Below are 27,567 nucleotides of genomic sequence, written 5' to 3' on the forward strand. Positions count from 1 at the left end.
TAAAAACAATTAAAGGCAATGTTCTGCTTGTACCTTCGTAAGGAGTTAGATGATTTATTGTACGGCGGCTCTGCAAGTAATCTGAGATCATAGTATATTCACCTCCCCTGGGACAAAGTCTTTTTGATTGCAGATTGATGTGATGTTTGTCTTTTTGTCCTTCTGAGATTAACTGAAATGAGGATGATGGTGGTTTATGTTGTACTGAAGATGTATCAATCAGGCTTTTTCTGCCCATTGTCAAGGCACTACAAAACAGAACGCAGGAAGAGAGTATCCTGCAAATGTAGTGGTTTGAAAACCAGAAGAAAATGAGGAGGTCACATGATTATCCCCATTTACAAATTACAGGATGTCACTAATCTGTGTTTGTTTTCTGCTAAGCTCAAAGATGCGCACCCAAGTAAACGCTTTTGGTTGATTTATTGATTGAAAGGAGGAGTAGTTTTAAAATTTGGTGACTTTTAGAGTCAATCAAGAGGAAACTGCCCGATTCCCGTTTCTGGTTGGATGATTGTTGCTGCGGTTGCCCTGCGGCTGCATGGAAGGTCAGGATAACTGGTGCAATTGGCTCGATTATAAGTTTGTTTGCTTGTCGTTCATTTATTGCAGATGTAGGAGATGATGAAGCAGTTCTGTGGAGCATTCTGTTGGAACTTGAAAATCACATTATTCTAATGCATCAATAACACCACTTTTTTTTTATGTAGCAACTTGCCAAAAAATTAGGTTCGATTTTCATGAAGACATTCAGGTTTTCCATTCAGCCATATTATTCTTCAATACCTGCTTCCATGTATTTAATCGTGTTCACACAGATGGCTCCACAATTTTGCTGCAGATGTATAGAATATAAGCAAACAAAACAATCTACTTAACATAACCCTGATCAGGTGCCAAAATGGTGAAACAAATAGAGGAACTGACCGTGGCATGTTGTTCTAAGGGTGAGAAAGTATATCTGAAGTTGGTCATAGCAGACTAATCATGATAATACTGTGCTGATACATGATCGAGTCATTTCTACCCAAGTTAAAGCTTTGCAGACAGTGTCACTGAAAGCCAAATTCCATTTTTCTCTGCTTCTGATGGGAAGGAAGTATGTCATTAAACTGTTATTGTTATTAGAGATTACCTGATCCAATACCTTAGGTCAAACCAAGGCCCTGATCAATGAGTTTACAAACTGCTGGTTTCAGAATCCCTGCCAGCTCTAAACTTCCTATTCCTGCTATTCACAGCTTCTCGCACCCCCAGTCAATCGTGTGACCACATTTTGCACTGTTGGCTATATATTTTTATGACATTTATATATGTTTATGAAGCGCTTTGAACTGCCTTTTTGCAGAAATGTGCTATACAAATAAACTTGATTGATTAAAAAAAAAATGCTAGCTGTAGCTTAGCACTAATGTAAAAACCGATCAGGCGCAAGATAAAAATGAAACTGATTCTGAAACCATTAAAGTAACTTTCTCACCCAAGTAGCGGTATGCATTTTCAAGTTTCAACAGTAGTGACGGGCTGAACATGCGAGTGTAGTTGAAAAGGAAGCAACCAGCAAAACTAGTCACCTTTCCACTGTACATTGTAGAACCTCTAAACGTGTCGGGACATATTTGCAGGGATGACTTGCATCACTTGAACAGCTGCCTGTGCATTCCGCAAAATATCTGATCAAACAAAGTGGCAGTTAGATGGAAATAAAAAGAACAGGCAGGAAAAACTGATGGGGACAGTGGGGAGGGGGGGAATGCATGCTTAACTGAGCTCACCCAAAGCAGTGATTAAACACTCTGGAGGCTGAGTGTAGAGAGCTCAAATAGCTGCACTTAAGCACTTGAAACACTGAATGTGCCGTAATGACGTTTGCATAAAAATAACACACAAGCAGCATCTGAAATCATTGTGTGCAATTACCATGCTCGACTAAGTGCAGCTGAGAGTTTATCACTTAAACTTTTATCAATTGGAACATGATATAGTGGGATCAACACCGGCTTTAAAGGGGATTTGGATGCAGAGTGATGGCGGGTCGACCCTTACCCTTGGGTAGTCTAAGGATCATTAAGACCATCAATGGGGTAACAGCCCTTCGAGCAATAAGGTTAAAAAAAAAGAAAAAAAGATGGGGCTGCCGTCCGAGAATAAGGAAAACAGCTCGGTTACACGTCATTACAGCCAACTGATGTCGGGTGTAGCGATTCTTTTCCTTAACTGTATATCTACGCTCGCCTACATCTGTGCATGGGAATGTGCCCTGGGAGAGGGTAATGAGGACCGCTGGGGCTAGTTTAAGAAACCAGGGTTCACTGGCGAAGAAGTGAGCTGGAGCTTCGATGTGATCCAAAGCAAAGGCAAAAGGGATGGCAGCTTCTGTGCTTTCCAGTTGTGTGATCTCCAGCCCATATTTCACCAGAATTCGGCTGTCTATCTCCAAAGCAGCACACTGACCCCTAAAATTCCCTTTCAAGCAGACTACTTTTAGTCATCTATGGAGCAAAGTTAAGCCCTGTGGGCATGGGAGGAGGAGGTTCTAGCGTTTCTCAGATTCAGTTGTGGCATGTAGATTCTGAAGGGCAACACATATTAGTGAAATATAAAACTTGTAAAAAAAAACAACAAAAAAAAACATGCGATTATGTTCAGTCATGCAAAGCGCACTGTTGGTATCTGGTCAGCTGCTCCAAGTTGTTGACCATAATTGCACAACCCTGTTAATAAACCTAACAAGATTCCTTCGAGTTATTTTATTTCTGAAAGAAGCTTTAAAAACTGCAACCTAATTTGAGGTAAGTTTTTGTTATAAGGTTAGAAGCAGCTAATAGCTTAAATGCAATCGATACATTCCTAATACTTCTATGAAAAGAAAATATAATGAATTCAAGCTTTCATCTATTTTTTTTTTAATTCAGAGGTATTTCATGTGTAGTTTTTAGTTTCCGTTTCATACAAAGACCTTTAGCGGTGCAGCATCTCAGACTTCCATTTTCTGTGCAATAATTTTACTCAAATTGTTTATTCATACAGCACCAATCAAAAATATAAAGCACATCAAATGTAGATACATACATATCTAGTCAATTCAATCCAATCCAACCATATCAACAGATTCAACATCTATTATGCAGATTTCATTACGATCTTAATCATGAAACAATTCAGTCCACTTCAGTTTATTATCCCACCTGTTACGTTTTCTGTCTAGCAGTCATTGCTCTTGTGCGAGCGTATAGCTTTACGCGAGTTGTGGGTCGAAAGGTGTTCACTTTGCAGAACAACCTCATACTGAGCATGCATATGGCAGCAGTGGACAGGAGAACGCCCCTTCAACAAGAAAAAAAGAAGAAAAAGAAAAGAAAAACTTCAGCAGACCATGGGTCAGTGTGAGTTTGTGAATTGAAAAAGACAAGAGCAAATACACCGAAAAACACACACATTGGTCTGGGAGTACTGTCCAAGTTGTTAATGGTCACAGCAGTTCCTTTAGTTACTTCATGAGAGTTCTTCACAACACCAAGCAGAGTGTTCAGGGAGAAAATGGACTTAAACAGAGCAAGATCAACCCATACTGTCATCTATTGCAACACCAAATGAAGGCATTGACAGGAATGGCTCAGCTGATTGCCCCCCTTCCAGGAAGGTCTCCCAGCTGAACAGACATAATCATCATCTTCCATCAGCGGCGCAAAACATAGATTTGCATTACATGCGATGAATAGGGATGCTATTCATCCCTATTCCTTCACTAAAGCAATGGAGGGAAAATTGTTTCTAGCTGGCATTTTCACATCTGTTTGTAGATGTGTAAAGGATGTGATCAGGCACAGCACTGATTAGGAGCCCCTCCGCTCCTTCACCTCAACGCCTGTCGCTCTCCCACACACAAACACTCGCACACACTAAAGGGGCACTCACGCTTGTGCTCCTTTGAGGATGCACTTTTTTATTTTTATTTAAATTGTTTTGTCATTTGATGACAAGGAGAAAAAAGATGGATAGGCAGAGCAGAAAGATCTCTGAGGCAGAAAACAGAAGGATAAAGATGTAGGTATTATATTTTTTTTTAAAAAACTTTTCAAAGTGGTTGAGAGACACTAGTTATAAAGAGGAGGCTTGGAAATGTTCAAGTTGACAAAGTTACTGATAAAATGACAGTTCCTAGTTTCTCGCAACTGTGTGCTGTATTTAGAAGAAAACAAAATTATTTTGTTTGTAGTTATTTTGTGGTTCAGACAGTAATGAGTCATAAAAACAGATTGAAGTTAATTATAGAACCTGGCAGTGACACAATTAAGTTAAATGTCTTCTCTCAATATAGTAGTACAAGAGTGCTGTGATGTATCTGATGAGTCTGATTTCATGTGGCATCCAGTCAGTAGCTGTTATCCAAAAATTATACTTCTTAAAATTTCATCTTTTTTTTATGAGATTTGAATGCTGCGTATGTTTGAAACCCACTTAAAACAAAGTTCATGACATTCAATTGTTTGTATTTCTAACTAGATAAGCCAGAAAAAACCCCAGTTTTGTCAGGTGGGATTATAACAGTCATTTTAATGAACAGCCTTTGGGAACATCCTCTGGTAGCTGATCAGGTTTGGTGACAACTCCTCTGAAACTTTGAGGGGCGGTTTTGTGACCGATATGTTTGCATCAAGTTAAGAATCCATACTTATTAGATCTACAAATAACTTAAAAACAACAACAAAAAAAACCCTTCAGAACTTGTTCCTGGTTTCGCTGTGGCCAGTCATATATTCCAGCCTATACAGTACCAACCTATCACCTTTTAAAAATATCTTGTGAATGAATGTAATCTTTTATTTTCTGATACAGTATCTTATTTTTTTTAAAAAGGAGTAATCATAAAAACGGACGAGCATTTATGACTTAAAAAAAAAAAAGACAGAAAGAAACCATATGCACAATATGCACAACCGGAGCAACCTCATCACATCCATATTGATTTCCCACTGGCCAACCAACTGCTTAACCATCTTTGTGGTGACAGTTTGACCCATGAGACCTGTTAGATATGCCACACACATGCACACTCGCAGGGATGCATCCCACAGCCTTTAGGGAGCTCCCTAAAGCATTTATTGACCACAGAGAGAAAGTGGCTATTAATCTGACAACGGGCTTAAAAGCCTGTCTCCACCTGTTCTCTGTGGACTTGGTTTTATGACATGCGACTCCATGCATGTGGGTGTTCGTGGTTAAAATGATACAAAGACACAAATGTCTGTACTTATTTTCTTTTTTTTTTTTGTTTGGAAATCTAAATTTGTGTCACTTTGCTATATAACAATACAGCCAAATCATGAATAAAGTTCAAAAACAAGTCACCATTTTGTGTTTCTTGCTCCATTCAGTGGCAGTGTTATAGCACCGCCAATACATTACATTTCATGATTTTATTACGCTGAAAATGGTGCACAGGGTACTTTCAAAATAAGAATTATTCACGACCTTCCCATTTTCCTTCGAATACAAATGACAGGACACATCCATCAAAAGCAGAAGGACAGGAGATGATGTCGTTCAAGTAAGGCAAAAAGAAATTATCCGACAAATGTGCTCATATCGTAGGTCAGAGTAAGAGCTTTAAAATGTTTAAAACGGCTTGATCTGTGACACGCGAGGCTTGGTGTTCACCGAATCCCCATAAGGAACAATTTTGTGAATCTTTTGCACACATTCTTACCAGGAGTGCCAATTATTGTGGAGGGCGCAATAATTAGCTGTGGTATGAATGCTCTGCCTCCTGGCCCATGAGTTATCCTTCGCAGCAGAATGGGAGCATGTCTAACCTTCTATTGGAGCAAATTAGCATCATTCGGTTGCTCTGTTGTGTTTAACGTACAAGGGGCAATGTACCAAACGAATGAAGCAGGGGCACATGAATTGATAAAGAATAGGAGAAAAAAAATGAAACACTCCCTTAAACAACATATTTATCTATTAATTAGAGCCCGAATTCACAGATTCTCAGTTTTCCTCAGTCTGGCAACAAAGAAAGTACTTTTTGTCTAGTAATAAAAAAAATAATAATAAAAAAAATACTATGATGCTGGAACACCTGTGTGTTGCAAGGTCAGAGGTCAGATTATGGAGAAACGCTCTTTTATGTTGCCATGTTTCTTTTCCAAGTGAATCAGTTTAGAGGACTTTGTCTCAGGAGCCTTGTTACTGTTGACTCAAGAGTTTGAGGCCATTGTAGTGTGAAGTGTCACACCCACAGAACGGCGCAGATGCACAGAAACTCACACGCATGGATAGCACAAGCGTTCGAAATATCTTCTGGAGTTCGTGTTATCATAGCAACACGAGAAGTGGTCTTAAAGCTGTTGTGGGTGTGCTGAAGTCTGTCCTTGCCACTCTGTGTGTGTATGTGTGAGCGAGTGCCTTTGGCGCGTCCTTTGTGAATGATGGCTTTGCTAAAGTGCTGTGAAAAGAAACATTGGTTTGCTATGCCTTTGATTCATTGCTGATGTGGGGGGGGGAATTTGCATAGCAGTCAGACTCAGGGCAGATCTGTGCTCTCGTTAGCAGGGTGGCTACATACTTCATCATTATCATCAGTGCTTCTGCACCAGCCTCTCTGCTCTTTCTCATAATAAAAAGTGCTCTTAAAGGAGGACAGAAAAAAAAAATAAAAATAAAACAAAACAGCCAATGTCGTTGGAGTTTGGAATAATCACGAGTCACTCTGTGCCGTGCTGTGAAAAGGTAAGCTTACGGATGTTCTTTTTTTCAGTTCTTGTTGTTATGTCACACATATGTATTAGATTACCAATGAAAGCTTTAATACCAGACAAAGAAAACCAAAGTTTAAATCAAAATACAGTTTTTAATGTCTATTTAATTTAATAAGAGAAGAATGCTGTCAAAACCAAACCAACCACAAATAAAAATGTAATAAACCCCCTTGCTAAATCATGAGTTAATTGTCACCAACTAAATTTGCTTGGTTCAAAATCACTAACCTCTCCCAGGCCTGATTTCCAAATGTCACAGAATTGAAAATTCTGTTTAACTGGAACCTATCTGATAACATGAAGTAGGCTAAAACCTAGACATGTATAGGCCTAAAAACGTGTTGGAAAACCATTTCTAAGGCTTTAGAGTAGTGAACCCTCCCAGGAGTTTCCATTCAACCAGTTTTTGCCACCAACAAATAAGTCAGATGCAATCACCTAATAAAAATCACTATTTTTTTGCTTGCACCTCATCATTTCTAATTTATTTTATGATCTAAATACATATAAATGTGACATAACCAAAACACCCAGAAGCTTGTAAAGGGGGAGAGGGGCCAACACATTTTCGCAGAACGGCATGTTTCACCTGCCTTCCTGAATCTCTTTTCGTGTCTCTCCCTGACAGGTTTGCTGCAGTCCTTTCGGGGACAGAGCTTGTTATAGAGGACATGCTGACGAGTGGCGATCGATGCTAACTCCCAAGCCGCAGCATCAGTCTGGGAGCTGCATCGGTGTCCGTCTGTCCATCCGCATGTGTGTGTGTGTATGTGTGTGCCGTGCATATGGTACTCTGTGCTTGCATATCTACTGGTGTCTAAGCAAGATGTTTGGCACCCAGCACAAGCACCTGCAGGTGCTGCTGTCATTCTCCCTCCCCCTCTCCCCATGCCCTTGAGGGTGTCAGCCCTCATTGAGCGGGCGTGGGCTCGTGTGGGCTCACATGCGTGTGATGGATTTAGATATCAGTTTATGGAGGATTATATGGACAGCTTTCACAGCTTTTTTTTTTTTTTGTCTGTGAATATTTTACTGTCATATAAACAAAACACAATTTCAACGCAGCTGTGCGCCAGTGACAGACAGAGGAAGAAGTGTGGCTTTGTGCCAAGTGTGATAGCGTAAACAGAAATTATATCTCTGGATTGTCGAGGGGGAGCCCGTATAAAATAAGGATTTCTTAAGCGGGAAATCTTCACAGAACATGTTCTCCTCAAAATGGCCATCTACTACACACTTGACCACTTTAGAGTGAAAGCTGGCAGTGGCAACGTAAACGTTCGTGCAGCAAGAGAAAGAAGCAAAAATGAGACCAAGACGGAGACTATGAGTGTTTGTTCTTCTCTGAGTATTACATCCGCCATAGAGAACTGCTGGACTGTGACAGTAGGCTTATTACAGCTAGTGTGTCGATAAATCCCAAGCCCATTTATTTCCTGCAAGAGCGAGAAAGCATACCTCACTTTATGTCCCCTGCCGAACAAAAAGGCAAGGTGCTTTTTTTTTTTTTTCCTATCCACTTATTTCACCAGTTATTTATATATTAATGGGTTCATGCATCATAAACTTTTTATCCAAGCCGGGGCCGGGAAGGACTGTGAGCAATATATTTGAATTGTTTGTGGCTGCCTTAACTCTCCTTCCCTCTTGATGATTTATAATGCTCTTGAATAAAACCTCTCCTCATTTGCATGTAACCATTAAGGTGGCTTAATAAAACATTAGACAAAATTGTAGGTGATGAAGTTAACTTCTTCCAACACCACATTAGATGCAATTTTTATGCAGATTACTGTATCCAACCCCTCCTCCACTCAGCCAAATAATAAAAAAAAGGCAATAAAACACTAATGGTCCACCAACAATTATTTATTTGAAAAGGCTAATGGGATCATTATTCAAAGTTTCTCAGACAATTAGGCATTTACATATTTATTACAAAGGCAAAACAGAGTCAGAGAAACTTATGATTCAACACAACCTATCTATTGAAGAGTTTATAATTAATGTCAACCTGTGACTGGAGTTTTTATTCCTTTTCTCTTGTTCTTTTGTCTTTAGCTTCCTGTTGACTATCACACCTACTTAACCATGCAAAAGAATTCATCAAATGCAAGTAAATTAAAGTGTCAACTGAATGTTTTTTCACTCTAGCTTTGAAAAATGTTTGCTGCCGTTCCAGAGTCTTTACAAAATGGACCAGTATCCGCACCCCCCCCCCCCCAAAAAAAGACCCAAGAAATCCAATTCACTCAAATATCCAGGTTTTCATTCAGTTCTTGAACCTTTGACTTAAAGCCCATTTTAAGTCTGGGTAGAACTTAATTGAGCTATAGTGTTTTATTATCAAGTAAAACTGCATGTGATATTTTCAGTTGCCAATGCACACCAATTGATACTTCTAAAATATTGTTCTTTTGACTATAAACATGGTAAAAACAAAAAAAAGTCCAAAGGAAAGAGTGAAGTTAGGAAAAAACCAGACTAATTAACACAAAAACTTACAATTTCATCCAGAGTAGGAGATTTTCTGTCCAAATTTATTTCATTTTAGTCATACATGCTTATGTAAATGTGACTGTCTGCTGTTCTGCATGATCATGTAAAAGAATAGCTCCTTGGATTGTCTTCAAGGACCTTGGCAACTTTTGGAAAATAACTATTCAGAGTTTTTTTCGCTAGATTTTTTGGGAACAGGTTATAGTTGGCTCAATTTGCTACATAGGGGTTTATGGGACTGCTCCTCATAAACTACATAACCTTCATAAATCCAATCATACCCTTCCTGTCTTTTCCAGGCATGTTTTTTTCCTTTGCTTCTTGTGTGTGAGCAATTTTTTTCCCCCACTGTTTATCCTTTTACCAAAAACAAAAGAATTAGAAGAAAAACACCTGGCAGATTTACCTGCTATTATTCATAATTAATGCATTCATTTGAAATTTAAAGTTGCTCTTCTCTAATTTTTACTTTAACATAATTTTTTTGTTATAGTACAACCAATAAATCAGACTGAAAAAAAATAGGGATTGTCTATACTGTATTTATAGCTCAAAATTGGACTTGGCTTATTATTTTCCATAAAATTTCATCAGGTTTACAGAAAGTGCTTAACAATCAGATATAAATATGCACATTTCTAGGGGCACATTCAGTTTAAGCACTGAGTCACATTTTCACACATCTGGTACCAAAATGTTTGTTTTTACTGCAACCTTCTTCATTAATTTGTTATTTTCACCCTAATTCAGCAATTATGAATTGTTTGCTTGCTGGAAAGCAATTTTTACTTTCAGACACTTAATGTCATGCATTTTATTTTCATAAAAAATATACTACTGTTTTAGATATTAATAGAACATTTAAATGAGCAGCTGAACACAGAATCACAGGTGTATGTGATCCTCTTTGAGAACACACAGGGTCAATCTGAGAAACTTTTTTTCATTAGATGGTAGACTACTCGTTTGGAGAACAGTTGTGAAATCAAAGCAGAAAAACTGCCAATTTATTGCAAGTCATATTCTTGTGACATTCACAAATGTTATTGCACATATAGGGCTGGGCGATATGAAAAACCATCCAATGATGATCAATTTTTCATATGCTTCAATATCGACATATGTAATAAAAATATTGTCAATTTTAATGCTCTCTTGTACTATTAAGCAAAAAAAAAATTTTCAGAGGGTTATCTTTTATTTAAAATATGTGTAGGAGTTCCCCTGTGTAAATTAAAGCAGCCCTCAAGGGAAAAAAATAATAAAAACAAGACAACATTTATGTTCAGAAGAAATAGAATGTTTTGCAAGTGCTCAGCATTTTTTTTCTCCAGTTGTCACCCCTGTCCTACTTGAAGAAAGAGGCTGGGCAAACCTTATCCGTTAGCTGCTACTGTGCTGTCTGTGTCAGGCTAACTGGGTTACACTATTCCAGCCACAAATGCAATAGCTAAGTGCAAATAAAAAAATGGATCTGGAAATGGTCAGTGTGTCCATCCACTCATTTCACTTTAGAAACCGTTGTATAATGCTGCAGACACCTTCACCTCTTCAGAAATTTCTAGTGTCCATCCACACTTTCTCTTCACTCAGCTAGTTGAATAATGAGTACTAGACAAGCTCAGCATTGACAAAGAAGTAGAAAGTTGTCAAACAACAAAGATTGGAGTGAAAGGATTGATGTCAGGATGAATGTAATAGTTTTTTAGGCTAAAACAAAGGGTTATCCAACCCAATCCCAATGGACTGTTTCTGCTTCCATTCTTCTTATTTTTAAACTGTCTCTGGTTCATTATGCCTGAATACAATGAATAGTTTATTATCAGACATCTGCAGAACTTGCCGACATTCTATATGGGTCTGTTTAGCCATTTCAATTGGCTGTTAGAAGAGGAACATGTATGAAACATGCAGGACGCAAAACCTTATGTTGGCCACCTTTACTTTATTCATTTAACATTTTATTTTAGTCCTTAATTAAAAAAAACTAAAGTCCAATATTTTATAATGTAATAAGAAATTTTTTGAGTACTAAATAAATGCACCAAAGTCAAAAATAGAATTATTTTATTTTTGTTGTGCATAACCTTTGTTTGTAATATTCCAATACGGCTCACAAAGAGCTGATGGCATCAATAGAAGCAGATATTGCAAACAGTAGGAAACTGATCTTAGAATAAGAATATCTACCTTGGGAGGTCAGTAATCCCACTAATCCTAAACATAAGATAGGACACACACCTATATACACTAAACACCCAGTCAAGGGCACAAGAAGGGAGATCTAAAACTCTCCCTCATGACTTCTTGAAAAGCTACAAAGTCCATTTTTATTCCAATATTTCTTATACATGTCCGCAAAAACACAATTATAAATACCGAATAAGTTGTTGTCCATGGTGTCTCCCCTCTGCTTCATTACTCTCCCATGCAGATGATACGATCTCAAAGGCGGCATGGAGAGAAGGAACTGGGGAGGCGAGGTTTCTGAGCACAGCTGGAGATCGCCTGAGACTTATCTCGCTAGCAAAGAGCCACGGATGAGTGGAGTGGAATGACGGATGGTTGGAGTGGGAAACGCACAGACAGCCACCAACACGCACTTGGCAAACACGCATACACAGACATACGCTGAGGTGCACTTCCCCGTGTGTTTTTGTTAAACTCATGGGGCAAGCTTTCCTTGTCTTGTAATGATTTCTAAATAGGGCCTCCTTGCCCAGGGGTATACTTAATTGCCACACACTGGCTGGTGATGCTAATGTGCACTGACAAATGAGAGCAAGAGACAGGGAGAGAGAAGAGGATGTGGTAGTTGGACTTGTTTTAACTTTGACTTAGCAAGGGCAGGAGTGACTGTCACTCATAGCCCAGCGTGACACAGCCGTTTGCCAGTGATGTTTAGAGACAAGATGGGGGGTTAATGTAAGATACCGGGAGCAGATGCTAGCACACCGGATCACTTGTCCTCCTCTCTTTCACACACACACACACACATCAGCAAACACATCCCCTTTCCTGTCAGGCTCTTGTATTCTTTGTCCACTGTGCTGCCAGACATTGCAGTAAACACTGTTCCCTCCTTCTACTACACACCCACTTGTGCAGGAGAATTCTTGTAGTATGCTCTTGTGAGTCTGTGCATTTTCTAGTCAAGTGAGAGGTCTAAAACAATTTAACTGCACTGAACCAGTGGACCCAGCAGGCTGTCCACGAGAACACAGGTTTATCTTTGGCCAAAATTGAGGGCGTTTCTGATGCTGACCACAAGATGGGACTAGTGAGAGATGGGCCAAAAGAACAACAAAAAAGGTATTTAAAGGACACATCTCTTGTCTGCGATATCTTGACTGTGTAGAGTTTACAAAGCAGCACCAAATATGGGACTGTGAAATGTAGAAGAACATTTTAGTCTTTCAGAATATTTACTCTGTGCAGTCCAGTTGGCTTTCATGTTACTGGGAGGGCAAAGAGATCCCACTTGAGGTGTTTTCTATACATCAAAGTAGAGAAGACTCTTTCTCTCCCCCTGGGGAGATCAATCTGCAGTTGCCAAACTGGAGACGTTAGAGCAGGTACCCCCTCTTGACTGAGGATTTCACTGTACCACATGAAAGCAGTACAGATAATCAGCTGACAAAATACTTTTTTCCAGAGATTCTTCTATTCTGGAACATTCTGCATGTGCCTGTTAACTAAATTCAATGGAAACCATTTGGGGATAGATGGAACAGGAGATTTACAAAAAAAAATCTATTATTATCAAACTGAAGATACCCTTAAGGAAGCCACATTTACCATATGGCGAAACCCTTCCTCCAGCTCAACCAAGGCTGGGGCCGCCTTACAAAACTTATAATCCCCATAGAGACTTGAGGTTCAAGTAAGGAGACCGGTTCCTGTAAATTTTCTGTCATCATGACACAATTGAACCTGATGATGGATCTCACACTACAGGATTTATCAAGTCAATTAAAGCCAGCTGACTACATTAGACTCGTGTAAACACTTGTGGCAGCAATAGTTTGAACAAACATACCACTGCGTGAAGTGAAAAGACTAGACAGCTAGATAACTTAAAAATAAAAAGATAGACAATTTAAGAAAAAAATTTTTGGGGGGGGATAATATTTGTGGAGGACAATGTAAGCGCTACAATGTGTGTGCGTATGTGGATGTGTGTGAGTGTGCTTCTGGAAAGCCTCCCTTGGTGTATTAGAATAAATAGCCTTGTCTATCATTGAAGGCTGTTCCTGGCAAACAGATTCTCCTCACGTCAAGCCAGATGAACACAAATGAGGTCCCATGAGAAGACATTTCTGGGGAAAGAGTGTCCCCGTGCCACATATCATGAAGGACATCGTACGGGTTAGGAAGAGGTGTGGGTGATGGACAGGGCGTAAAGCAAGGCTTCATCAACCATCAGCAGAACCACATAAATGCATAGCCGTGTTTTTCACTTGAACTTAAATGCACTGAGGCAACAACATAAAAATATAGCTCACCTTCATTCTGTCATGCAAAAATCCCCTGGAAAAACAAAAAAGAAAAACATTTGCATAATGACAGACAATCCGTTATGCTCCTTGCTGCTTGGTATCAGTAACCTCCTGTATGTCTCAGTGTGTCTCTGCTGGTGACAAATAGCATCACCTCGCTTCTGAAAATGGGTGGAAGGTACACACACAGCACGATCACAGGGTCACAACATAACCAGCAGTTGTCAACCACTATGCTACTTTAGTACTATTCCATTCCTGATCTGAAACCTTCCACATGTTAAATCTCTGTATTCTGCTGAAAAGTAATTATGGTTCTGTAAAATCCAATTGAAATGCAGCTGTGATGTACATGCTTGTGCAGAAGCAAAAGGATGTAAAGAAAGGACTACTGAGGGCTCAGCTGGCTGGTTAGTCAGCACATGAGTCACAGCATTGAACTTTGCATGGTTGAATTTAAAGTACACTACATTTATTCAAGATATTCTTTGGTACAAAAGCTACAATTTTATTTTCCTTTTCACATCCTGATAACACTGGATAAGCAATTTGTTTTAATTGGAGTTCATGTGATACACCAACACCAAGCATGTTTGAGGTCTTTGCAGTTTCCAACATGTTTTCATCTCAACTCAATCGCTCTCAGCAGCCTGCATGTCCCCAAGTGTACAGTAGTACTCCCCAAAGAATTATGCCATCGCTGTCATGTCAAACATGTACTATTAATTTTCTTCCAAACAGTGTTTGTTGTCAACATCACTAATTTATGTTAGTCTATCAAATATAATCCCAATAAAACATACAGAGTACAACACAATGCTTGCTCATGCAAAGCAACAATCGCACAAAGTACTGTTCATAAAACGGTGGTTTTTCTTTTTTCAGTGTACATTTGCAGACCTCCGAAGCTTAGAAGAGGTAGAGACTCTTGGATAGTGACAAAGAGATGGGGAAAATACTGTTTTATATTAACATGTTTTATGAGAAACAATAATGAATTTATTGCCGTTGTTAAGCCTTAAGGTTAACAGCACAGAATTGGAGTTAAAATTTATTGTGTTTACCCAGAAATCTCCACAGGGCATGCTTGTCAGTGGGGAAACAGCGTTGTATTTTACTTTTATTCCTAATGCGCATCATTGAAGCAAGTCAAACTGCTCGGAGGGGATTTTGTATCCACATGCAACAGTTTCTTTGTGCGTCTTTTTCCGTTTGTCAATGCTAATTTCCAAAGACTCATGTCTATTCGATATCTTAATTAAAATTTACTTCTATGGTTCAAGATGAACCAAAAGCTCAGATTCAACCTCCCGTCTCCAGATGGTTTGACGGTTTCTGCTATGGAAGGTGTTGAAATTACTCCACACTGAGAAAATGGTGACACAAAGAAAAACAATATTTTCTCACGCAGGTGAACCATGGTTCAAGTCTCCACACATGGCTGCTTAAATCAAACTTGCACCAAACGGGATGTCACGACTTTGTTCACGCTTAACTTCATTCTTGTCAATACACTGACACATTGGGTACATGTATGAAAAATCAGTGAGCAAGCAAAATATACATATATATATATATATATATATAATTATTATTATTATTATTATAGGTTTAGTTTTTCAAACCACCGGAGTGGGGTTCAGTTACAATATCAACTTTGTCAGATTTGCACAGTCTGAGGTTGATAGTTGAGCATTTTTAAATCAGCACGCAACTGCAACTTCGAAACAAATACATATGCTTGCTCGCGCCCACACACACACAAACATACACCAGCACATTGAAAAATGAAGGCTTTTCACAATTGTGTCACATCACTGAGGGCACAGGTGCACTGTGGGACGCCCGTCTATTTTCTGCAGTTAATCGATCACATGAACTCAGTGGAGCTTGACTGGGAGTCAGTGGCCCAGAGAGTGATATAAACTATAGTAGTGTGAGTGTGCGTCCGTGAGTCTGTGTGCTGCGGTAATGTATCTCTGCATTCCATTATTATGGAATTGCCCTACATCCATTCAAAAGCTACAGGAGCCTTTGGAGACACATTGTAGCTCTCAGGCTTTTTTTCCATCTAGTCTTTAGCTCTTATTATATACGGTGTCAGATGCTCTCCTACTTCACATATGCACATGGATGCATGCATGCGGTCTCAGAAGGCTACTGTGCACTGGGAGGTCTCTTTGCCCCACTGGTGCTTCAACCAAATCTGGCTCGCTTCATCTCCTCAAATGTTGATCCAGACTTCAACTCTCCATTTGAAATCTCCTTCCTTTCTCTGTTTACTAGAATTCACTTTTTAGCGTGATACATGTTTTTTTGCTGGACACAGGTCTGACTCAGGTGCTGTTGCTGTTCAGTGTCAATCCTTGGTTTCATGCTATTCTGTCTACCAGTTACATCCGTTGAGGTCTAAAGGTGGAGTTTTGGCTCTCCCTGTAAATGAATTGAATATATTTTACAAGGATTGTGTGTGAAGGGCCAAAACTAAGCAGTGTACAGCCCACTCAGTCAAGAAAAAACAGGAATCATGCAAAATGCTCTGTGTGCAGAAACACCAAATTTGCACATCACCATGAAAACTATGCCTTTGTTGACAGCATCATGTGGTGATGCCTTTCTTGGTGGTTAGCCAGTAACCACTATATCAAAGTTGAGTTTGACTTAGAGTCTGAAGTTAGTTATGTTGTAGAAGTACTTTTAAAGGCTGACATAAAAGCGTAATATGGGACCGTATGGAGTATTAAGACCAGTTACCTCAAGTTTCCTTCCCCGAAACCCAATGTAAGCTTGCATCTTAAATCTTAAATTGATCCTTCCTGCCAACCTTTCAAACAAAGCTGCATATTCCGATTCTCATTAGCAGAACTGATATTTGAATTTTCCAAAATCGGTGCCTTTAGGGCAATTTTCTGTTATTTCCTTCCTTTTAATCCTGCTTGTTTCAGTCAGTAAAATGCGATCTTTTTTAGGTTTTTGGTGTTAAGCAGGTACACCTACGGTACTACTGTTTTGCAGCACACATTTTAAGCTATGATGTTGGCAGTGTACACTGGAGCTGGGCAAAGGGTTCTGTTTAATGGAAGATACGCGCTGTAGTTTCAGTTTACCTTGATTTATGACATTTTTAATGGCATCAACAGGAAGTTGGCTCATGTGCTGAAAACCAATCCATTCTGATACAAAGCGACCTGTGGAGAAACCAGGAAAAGATTTCATTGTTTACGTGTGTATGCGTGTGCGGGCGTGCACTGCGCGTGTGTGTGGGGGTGTGTGTGTGTAGGGACCTCTTCTGGAGCATAAAGGGGCTCAGTGCTGAGTGAGAGAGCTATAGCTGAAGAGTACAGAATACTAATTCTGCTGCCACAGTCACCCTGAGTAGTCCTTTAAACACGCACACAATCCTAGTCCATTCTTTTTAGGAAAAATCTCCACAGCAACTGTATTCCACATCGCACAATTACTCTTTGTCAAAAGCAATGGGCACGTGTGTGCACTTCCATTTTTCATTTTGTCTACGTGTGTTTTGGTAAAGGCTTATCAAAAACACCTGTATGCACCCAGCACCAGAACAGTATGAAAATAAAAACCTCTCACCCATGCTGCTACCGACACAAACAATAAAATTCACACTATTCTCTCTGCTCTAATTAACAGTGTAGCTGTTGGTATTCCACGAGGAGAAGATGAGCCGCATGTGTGGAAAAGAGTGTGAGAAAGTGTTTGCAAGTGAGCGACTACCGGGCTCCTGCTCATGGCTAGAGTGATTTGGCCCCAAGAGTCTCCAAAATCCTAATGAATTCTCTCTGTGATTCTTTTCCTACAGACTCTAGTCTGCTGTGTCTATATGTGCCCTCAGTAGTGCACATATAGGGAAATATGCAATCCTGTCTGGGTGGAATAAAAAAAATCTAATCCATAACTGTTTTCCATAACTTTCAAGATAAGCATTTAGCTCTTATGCTTACATGTAGACATGGTTTTTCAACAGGACAGCTACATAATGGAGCTGAAACCTCAGTAGGAACATAATGTTTACCTTTCAATAATTCACAAGTTTAAATGCAGTAATTTGACAGTTTAATTGCATTAGCCATTTAGCAAGCAATAAAGTCGAGTGTGGCCAAATGCTAATTTACAAAAAGGTATAAGGTATATCTTTTTAAGTATGCCTATTGGGCTTTATCATCAATCAATAAAATCCCCATGGGCCGAACTTGAAAATTGGACGTTATGCCGCTAACACTTAGCTTTCGTCAACAACTCAGAGGCAGAAGTCAGAGCTACACACAACGCAAATAATGTTCGGGCCGGAACACAGTGCGCTAAATAATAAAACATAAATTAACGAAGCTTCGAGGCAGGTAAATTTTCCTCGAGGAATTTTAATAATTGAGGTACTCGAATCACTCAAAGAATTGTTTCAGCCCTACTTTACATCATTAATCATCATGAAATAACGTGATGGCATGTGGAAAATATGACAAGAACGCTTACAAAAGGAAAAAAAAAACATTTCATACTTATATTGACTGACCGCTGTGGTAGATACTGCCACACAAGGGACTGGATGTTCCATTTTATTATTATTGAAGAGCTTTATTCTTTGCGAAAGAAAACTAATAGTCTCGAGACATGTCTTGAATAATGTTTTCTAACCTACGCCAGGAAGAATTTGACCCAGTTACTTCTACAATTTATTACAGAAACAATTTCAAAGTTTCAAATTCTTCAGCCTCTTCCACCAGGAGCAGAAGAGGTGACGTCCATGACTTTCACAGTTAAAGGGCTCTCTGAATCCTGGTTCAGATCATGGCTTTAACCTTGTACATCCTCCGGTTCTCAATCACTACGACACAAAGGGGTGAGTGCAGCATCCATCATCCATCACTCTGACAGCAGCAGCACCTATTCCGTACGAGCACATGCATCCCAGCACATGAGCAATATAATGAATAATAAAGAAAAGGGATAAATATCCTACAAATTTGATCACAGAAGTGGTTCAGATATAGAGGGGATTGCATTTCTTGATTAACTCAAATCCATTTTGGTTCCCTGGCAAGACTGTGCCACGGTGCTCTACCGTACACCTCAAATGTTGGGGACCCATAACAGCTGTATCCACTGAAGGCTAAACGGTTAGATTATGCAACATGAAGTATTGAGGGTTGCAGTCTGTGTTACCTGTGGAACCTGAATATACTGAACCACCAAATCTATTCTATTTCACAACCTTTACCATAAGAAATTCTAACGTAGACACCAACTAAAAGAAAATAAGGGTAAAGGGTATTAGAATCTGCCTGGAAGTTTCAATTCATGTCTTCTGTCTTTTTACAAGTTTAGAAAAGTTTAAAGGTTCAGCCTTTATGTCAGCATATAAAAATAGACTAAGTGTTTCCATGTGAAGCTCAAATTGCACTGTAGAGAAGCAGGCAAGTCAAATATAAATCTGTCCTGGAGAGGTAGATGGAGAAAATATAAAACTAACAGAACATGTAGATGCAGCAGACATACCACTTTATGTTTTTCATGTAACATGATCTAGGTTATAAATTATCTCTTCTCTTGAAGTATGAATATTTCAGAGAAAAATTCAAATCAGGTAGGAAAACATAACCAGTGCATCAGAGACCAACTGACAATACTGACGCATTTGCATTTGCTACATCTATGTACATAAAACATATCAACCAGTTGGTATTTACAAAACCTTCTGAGGAGACAGTGCCACCTGCTGACTGTGGTGGTATTGCAAGAATGAAAAAAAAGAAAGAATACAATGAAATAAAAATAATACTCTAGCTATATGCAACCGCCTTTGTTCTATAAACTCATAACCTCCGTTATACATCACCTGAAGCCTCCTAATAACGAAGTCAGGTACAAACATTCACAATACATAAGCGTACATAAATGATGCATTTCTGAAATAAATTAAAATAGAGATAAAAGGGTTGGATAAAAATAGTCAGCTTGGTTTGCAGTTTCTATTGTGTTTTCTTTTTTTCCTTAGTATCTAATTTATATGGAAATGAAAACATGTTTTTTATCCATATTGTATGTAGTTATAGGTCTCAAATAAGTCCAGTGTCAGATTAGCAAATAATTTTGATGGACAGAGACCTAGGACCTCAAACTAAAAACACTGCAGATGAACTACAAACTGTCATATGAGAAACATTTCTTTCAAATATTTTTTTACATTTTCTTTCCAGTGGAAAGATGGACCAAAATACTTCTGCATGTAATTCTCCTTATTATAATCATTTTCTGCAGGTACATAGTGTTTCTATTTCCACAGGACACCCACAGCTGTGCTAACTATAATTTTGTCATTGTAAAATTTAATTCAGCGCAAGTAACAATTCTCATGGTTGCTAGATTTACTCCGGTTTCCTCCCACAGTCCAACCAAATGCATATTAGTTTAATTGGATATTCTAAATTGTTCTTTCGAGTGTGACTGTTTTGTTTGGTTTTGGTAGGCGGATAGTAGAACTGGGCATGTCGATCTTTATATCAGTACCATTGACACCGAGATGAATATTGGTATCAGATCAACGTTTGCAATTTCTCTTCTCTGTCCAGTAAATTGCTCAATTTTTTTCACCGAGATTAAAATGTCAAACATGCATTTTTAATTCGAGGGCAGTACTCCATACCGTATTTTAATGTTTCCATTCAGAACGTCTGCTTTCTTTCAAATACAATCTGTTTAATTCCCTCACCACTGCAGATTCACTCCAAAACTGTCTAGGCAAACAGCACACCTCGCTCTCCCAGCTTTCACAGTTTAATCTGTGAGCGGAGTTGAAATTTTAATTTTAGCATACCGATTAAGCCATTATCTATGCAAGCAGCTGAAAAAATATCTTACGGAAGCTCATAAATGTACACTTATGTAAAGATGTATGCCTCAATCATGAAATATTAATATGACTGAATATGGTTACGCTTTTGTGTTAACTGAAGAGAAAATAGCAATCCAATTAGGTTAGATGCAGAGTACAGACTAAGTTATCCTAAAAGACATTAAAAAAATACATTGGTGTGTTTTAGAAATTTAAGAGAAATTTCTCTTAAATTCCTCTTAAGAGAAATTATATTTATATAATTATATTTCACTCACTAAATAAAAACAGCATTTTTCCATAAATATTTTTCTTGTATTTTATCAATCATTTAACGTCAAATCACCAAAATTATTCAATGATAAAAGAAAAAAAAAGGTATCTGTATCAGAGTTAGTATCGACGATGCAAGCCCTGGATTTACTTGGTACCCAATCAACAACAAAAGTATTGCACACCTTTAGTAGATGAATGCATTGCTAACAGTAAATATAAGTTTTACTAAATTGAATTATCTAAGCACAAACTATGTCCGTCCACCCATCCATTTTCTAACACCCTTGTCCCTAGTGGGGTGCTGGTGCCGATCTCCAGCTAACGTTCCAGGCAAGAGGCGGGGTTCACCCTGGACAGGTCGCCAGTCTGTCACAGGGCAACACAGAGACAGGACAAACAATCATGCACACACACACTCAGCGAGAATTTAGAGAGACCAATTGCACAAACTATGTATCCCTTATATTTTCTTTGCAAAGTACTCTCTACGGAAAGAACAACTCCACTGGACGTTTCCTTTTGCAATTTGCCACAATTTAAAATAGGTGATCTGGTCGAAAGGAGCTAAATTCAAACTTCCTGGCCGACCTGTAAAAGGCTATGTGTGGCACAAATAAATATAATCACTCCCTGCTTACAATCCCCACTGTGAAAATGGCAATGGCAGCAACAGTGACGCCCGTCGAAGGTCATTTTTTCAAACTTTTTTCCTTTTAACCTCCTCTCATTGGAATCAAAGTATTATTCTTTAATATAGTTACATAAATTAATTAAGTATTAATCATTAATCACTAAAGCTTTTGTTCATTGACAGTTGAGATCAAGATGAATCCATATTAGAATAATAAAAAAAGAATCAGATAGAAAAGTGAACACAGGAGTGTGAATTTATGTGCTGAACTGATGTATCTGGTAATTAATCAGCAATGAAAAATTAGCTGCAGATAGTGTCACTAGCCCTCCAGTTGATAAACACATACCAATTTGCATCTGTAACTACATCTTTCAGCAATAGATCATTTACGATTGTGCTTCTGTGCCATGTATGTTGTCATGCATGGCAACAGCGTGCATCAAAATCATGTCAGACTTGATGGGTGATGGATTTATCATTACAATCATTCGCATTCACCCCATCTCAGACGAGTTAAAGTCAGGCCTACAGATTGCATAATTTGTTTGTCAGATTCAATCCATCTGCTGCTCATCTCATACTGGGCCGCAAAGATTGGTTCTGTCAGTTCCGTGTCTGCCTGTCCCAGGTTCTCCTCAAAGTGGGACATGATATAGAAATTGTGAGCTCCCCAGCAAGCATCCTGATCAAATAGCTGAATCGCCTCAACTGACTCTTCATCGTGGAAGAGGATTGGCTCTACTTCAAGATCCCCATGGATGATGGAGCTTTTCACCATATGTCTAAAGGGGCGGTTGGCCATCATACAGGAAGACAGCTCTTTTCAAGCCTGTATCTCACACCTGTTCTGATCAACCATATCTTAGGACAACTGTTGAGATTCAGAAAGTAAATGTCCTACATTTATCCCAAATAAACGTTCACAGACACCCTTTGGTTTCACAATTTAAAATGTATTCCTGCAAAAAAGACATAGAACAAAAAACTTTACATTTAAGCTCAGCTAAATGTCTCATACAGACACAATGAGGCATCGGCTAATGAGGATGTTGGAACTTGATGTCCTTTTGTTAGGCTTGACCACACCCTTAATGCCAGCAAGGCTTCTATAAAGTTCTGGCCAGCTAGTGAGAGATAAGAGCAGATAATAAACCAGGTTCAAGTCATATGATATAGTTCCTTAGTAACTCGGTGAACTGGTATGATTCAGACATTTCCTGTTAGCTAAGAGTTGCTATAATCGCTACTACATTATACTAAAGTAAAATAGGGGAAAGACTATCTCACCATCAGTTATTTGTCTGCCTCCTTATTTCTCCCTTTGTGAACTTATTAGATGATGTGATCTCCAGCTGCATAAAGCCTAAACAAAAATAACCTTCCTGGAAGCTAGGCGAAACTCTCCCTGGAGTTCTACAGATGTGTTTACTATTCAGGCCAAGTTTTTCAGAGGGATCCTGCTACCACATAAATGTGGTTGCTCTTAAAGAGGCCCGGCAGTTTATGTTCAATTAGAGACAAAGAAAAGACAATTTAGAATAACCTGTATATTAAATATATTCATCCAATGTGATTTTAATGGAATAAATAACCTAGTGATGAAGGCAAATGATTAAAGAAGCTTCAGTGTATGCGCTTGTCACATTTCTGTTTCTGCAAACCGATTATTTATGTACATTGCTTAAGGCACACAAGAAATTATGCAAATGAAAGAAGCAATCATCTTGTGTATAAACGGATTATCTGCTTCATGTTCAATTTATCGATGTATAAATGACCATTTGCGCAAATTTGTGCCCGTCTTTGCGCATCTGATCCCCTCCGCACTGTGTAAACAGACCGTTTCACGCACTTGTGCCGTACGCACACAATGATGTGCTGCCTGTAAACTAGTACTGTAGGAGCCACACCTCTTGCCCACATGGGGGAATCTCTAAAATATAGATCAAAAGGCAGAATTTCTGTCAGGCATTACTAATCTTTTGATGAGAGCTTTAAAAGGCTTCCTTTGAACTGCCTCGGTTTTTAATTAAAGGGCAACATGCACAAGACAAAATTCAAATAATAAATTCTCTATCAAGCAGAGAATTTTGACCTCCCCGGGGTGATATAAAAAGACAGGAAAACAAGAAGAACTTCTCTCGTCTGTTTGTCGAGTACACAGGCAAACAACTGCACATATGAGATAAAAAAAAAACCTTTGAATATCAACAACGTTCGGTCACCCACGTGCCATTTCAATATCTATCAATGCACGTTGTATTAAATAAAGAGCTGCACAGAACCGATATGAAAATGGTGTAAGCGAGACAGAAAAAACCTGAATCACAAACCCTACCTTGCCTGACGTCTCTCGGTGCTATGGCGATTGCATCGTTGGAATGAAGTTCGGTTACACAGCAGTCATCAGGGACGAGGGAACCGTTGCTGAAACTGTGCGGTGTCTCCGGAAGTAGTGGAATCGGCGGCGCCATGATGTTGTGATTAGGACAAATGCAGCCCGTTTGCGTCATCCCACAAACATCCCCATCAGAGGTCTCCTGGTTCCCATTGAGGTCCGTCCGCAGACACTCCTCAAACCAACGACAGAGCACGCCGCAGGTGAACTGACTGGAGTTCTCGTTGTTAATGAGCAATACCTCCACCAGCCTCTGCTCCATCAATTCCTTTGTTACCTGAGGCTCATCTGCAGCAGGGTGTCTCGTCAGACATAACTGAACAAAGTTTTTATCAAACTGCAGGAAGGAGTAGGGTCTGTCTGAGTTCAAGGGGCTGCCGCAGAGATCAATGATCTCCTGATCCCTGGCTGTTGCCGTTTGTAGATGGAGAGGGCAGCTTTGATTGACTAGGTGGTGGTCAAGAGACAGGAGCATGGGGTGGTGCATTTGGCAGATGATAGGGTTTCGGGTGAAGCGGAGGTAGAGGGAGTACTTTGTAGGATCTGGATTTTCCAAGGACCATGAACAACCAGGTGTCCTGAAGGGAAAAAGCTCCCGTAGGGAGAAAGAACCATAGAGCACCCCTGCTACAAGGCTGGAGCATGGTGAGGAGATGGGTGAGGGGGCCCCTTCTGCCCCTGTGCTGGGGATGCTTTCGGCAGCCCCATAGGCAACCTCAGCTAGGGTAGAGAGAGGAGCTAGAGCGAGGGCAGACAGAGCAGCCAGGGCCCCAGCCACGGCCAGGAGAGAGGACAGCACAGACAGACACACCCCACCAGCAGTGTTCATCCTATGACATTCGTCCTGCAGGGGGAGAAAGAGAAGAGAAATGATCAACATTGGACATATTTGGTAGCATCCGTAAACAAAACTGACAAAAATCAGCATGACATAGACAAAAGACAGACTCAAACGTGTTATACAAGTCGATACTAAAGACGCATGTCTGGTTGAAAGCATTTCTAGAATGATTTGTGCATCGCCTCAGAGGATTACAAAACCAACTTCATGACAGCAGTCCTCCTGAAGTTTTTCAAACGCACAGACACACAAGAACTGTCAAAAACACAAACACATCCCTGCTGGGCTGGATTAAAAGGGCTGATGACTTGGCTGTTGAGACATGCACTGTGGGGCCTGCTCTACCCTTTCCTGCTGATATGTGCGCGTGAACAGATTTGTGCACACAAACAAACTCCCATGCACACACACTCCCGTCCCGCTGAGCAGCTCCCCTAAGGTTCTGGCAAACTATTACCATCACTGACACAGTGAGGGTCCGCCAACGGCCTGATTTTGACTCACAGAGTGTGCACACACAATACCGGAAAAAAAAAAAAAACAAAAACACGCTCTCTGCATACAATATTTTTCTTCAGGCTACTTGAAGAGTTACTACTCTTGCCGTGTGTCTACTCGATCATGCAAGACATATGAAGCATCTTGGTAAAAACGCAATTTCAGGAGGTTTTGGGCAAAATGGGCCATTCTTGCCTGATCAAGCAATACCAAGCTGATGTTCATTTCTCTGAAATATTGGCAGAGAAATCTAGGCCTATCACAATAACAAATTTTGCTGAGCAATTAATTGTCTCACAAATTATTGCAATAAATGATAATATTGTTTGAAAACCATTTTAAAACTGATTTAATGGTAATGACATAATAATGCAAGAGATATCCTGCCAAAAATAAATACACTTTATTTTCAAAAGAACACTTAACACTGGAACTGGTAAACAACAGTGGAAATAAAAACTACATTCAACCAAAAGAGCACAGATTATGAAGTCTGTACACTACATTGCCCTTCAAAAATCATTAGATTTAGATAAGGAAGATGAGCACATCCGACTACCTCATGCAACAGTTCACACTACATGATTTTTTCCCTTATGACAGTCTTAGAAAGTCCAACGTTTTAAGATTGGACTTGCTATAATCGCAACCGATCATCCTGTAGTGTATGGTGTGTTCCGACTGATTGGTAAAACGTCGTGGCTGCTACGATCTAAATCAAGCATATTCAACATGTTGGATTGTCTTGGCCGGTTTAACACTGCAGCGTGTGGGGTTTTCCCCGACTGGGAGCGAGAACTCAGCCTGTTGAATGTGACAGGTAGTACGACAGAAAGTACGGATTTTATCTGCACTTTCGGAGGGGAAAGCACGGAGGCGAATCCCGGACATCGGAGATATGTGGAAACAATATTAATGTTTATTCAACATTTGGTGCAAAGAATATCCACTGAAATGACAAGGAGAGGAGTTGGAGCGAAATTGCTACTGCAGTTGATTCCGGTAACTTTTCAGTTGTTCATTGTTAACGTGACATAAATAGGTTATAATGAAATTCATTCAGTCAGGACTGTAAGCTGACACTAGCCACATGCATTGCAGGTAGATTGTAGTAAAACATTGATTTTAAAATTAGTGGACTTGTAGCGACTATTTTGTGCCCATTGTTGGACACCACATGGCACAGTTGAACCCGTTATACCTACAATTTTTGTCAGCTAGTGTGTGGTCTCTCAGGTTTTGAAATGGGCCGACAACCGGCTGACTATTCCAAAATCGTGTAGCGTGAACTGGGCATAACGCTAAGGAAATGAGGAAGGGACGGGTCAGTGGAAAGCACCGGAGTTTAGCCTTTTTTCATCCAGTGTCAACAATAGACAGAGAAAAAGGCAGGAAGAAACGATAAAGTCAATAAATTAAAATGAAGCCGATAGTTTTCATTTATCGTGCGATTAATTAATTTATTGTTTATCGCGACAGGCCTCGTGAAATCACACCCTTGGATTTCCTCAAATATCTTAAAGCAATATCATCAAAATGGAAAACATTGCTTGAACAACTTGTACAAGTTCAAGTAAGAATCTACCTTCTTGAGCCATGAAGCTGTTCTAATAAGTTGTAGCCCTGCCCATTTCTAGTGGGGTGTCTTTTAATTTATTACTTCTTTCAAGCTGAAAGCAGCAACCAAGGTTACCAAATATGATATCTCTATGAAGAGACCTAATTACAGAACCTGTGAGCGTAGCTTTCAAGCTATTTCCCCCTCGTTCCTAATTAATGACACACACAGTGCTACCCAGGATTTTATATAAAGAATCTCCAGAATTGCAAACATAGTTCACAAGGTCTAGGTAACACGCAACAATGTCAAAAAGAGAGCACTGAAAGGCAACTGTGTTTCTGATGTAGGAGGGAGAAGTCATGGTTAAAAGTCCATTAAAGGCAGCCAAAAGCCAGAGAGATGAGGAGGAAGATTTAAAGGCAGCAGAGCATTAAAGGGACTGTAATTAAATAAACTATATATAAAACATATATATATATATATATATGTAGAAAATTTGCATCACTAACTGTAAAAAAATGAATCATCTCCTATGGGGTTTGAGGCATTGTACTGATGCTGACTCAGAGTGATGCATGAGCATAAAATGCTTTACAATCATGTTCAAGGACAGCTTGTTGATGTAGAAGATGTGCATTATTATGTCATGAAAAGGTCATGGGGAAGGTGTTTTAAATGAAAACTAGAACACATTGTATGTTTCTAAATGGGTTTGGTTGAGAAAAAGGAAAAAAAGGAAAAAAA

General features: G+C 39.4%; 1 protein-coding gene across 2 annotated transcripts in view; it reads right to left on the reverse strand.

Annotated features, from left to right (window-relative positions):
* The window catches only part of adgrb2 (adhesion G protein-coupled receptor B2), a 270,453-nt gene that overhangs the window by 167,288 nt on the left and 75,598 nt on the right, over positions 1–27,567 (reverse strand). For both annotated transcript variants that reach the window (XM_028035469.1, XM_028035468.1), the window contains exon 2: positions 23,864–24,767. In XM_028035469.1, the coding sequence (XP_027891270.1) occupies positions 23,864–24,752 (889 nt within the window). In that variant the 5' untranslated portion in view covers positions 24,753–24,767. The remainder of the gene's footprint in view (positions 1–23,863; positions 24,768–27,567) is intronic.

This window comes from Xiphophorus couchianus, chromosome 13 (genome assembly GCF_001444195.1).
Source record: "Xiphophorus couchianus chromosome 13, X_couchianus-1.0, whole genome shotgun sequence".
Classification (NCBI taxonomy): domain Eukaryota; kingdom Metazoa; phylum Chordata; class Actinopteri; order Cyprinodontiformes; family Poeciliidae; genus Xiphophorus; species Xiphophorus couchianus.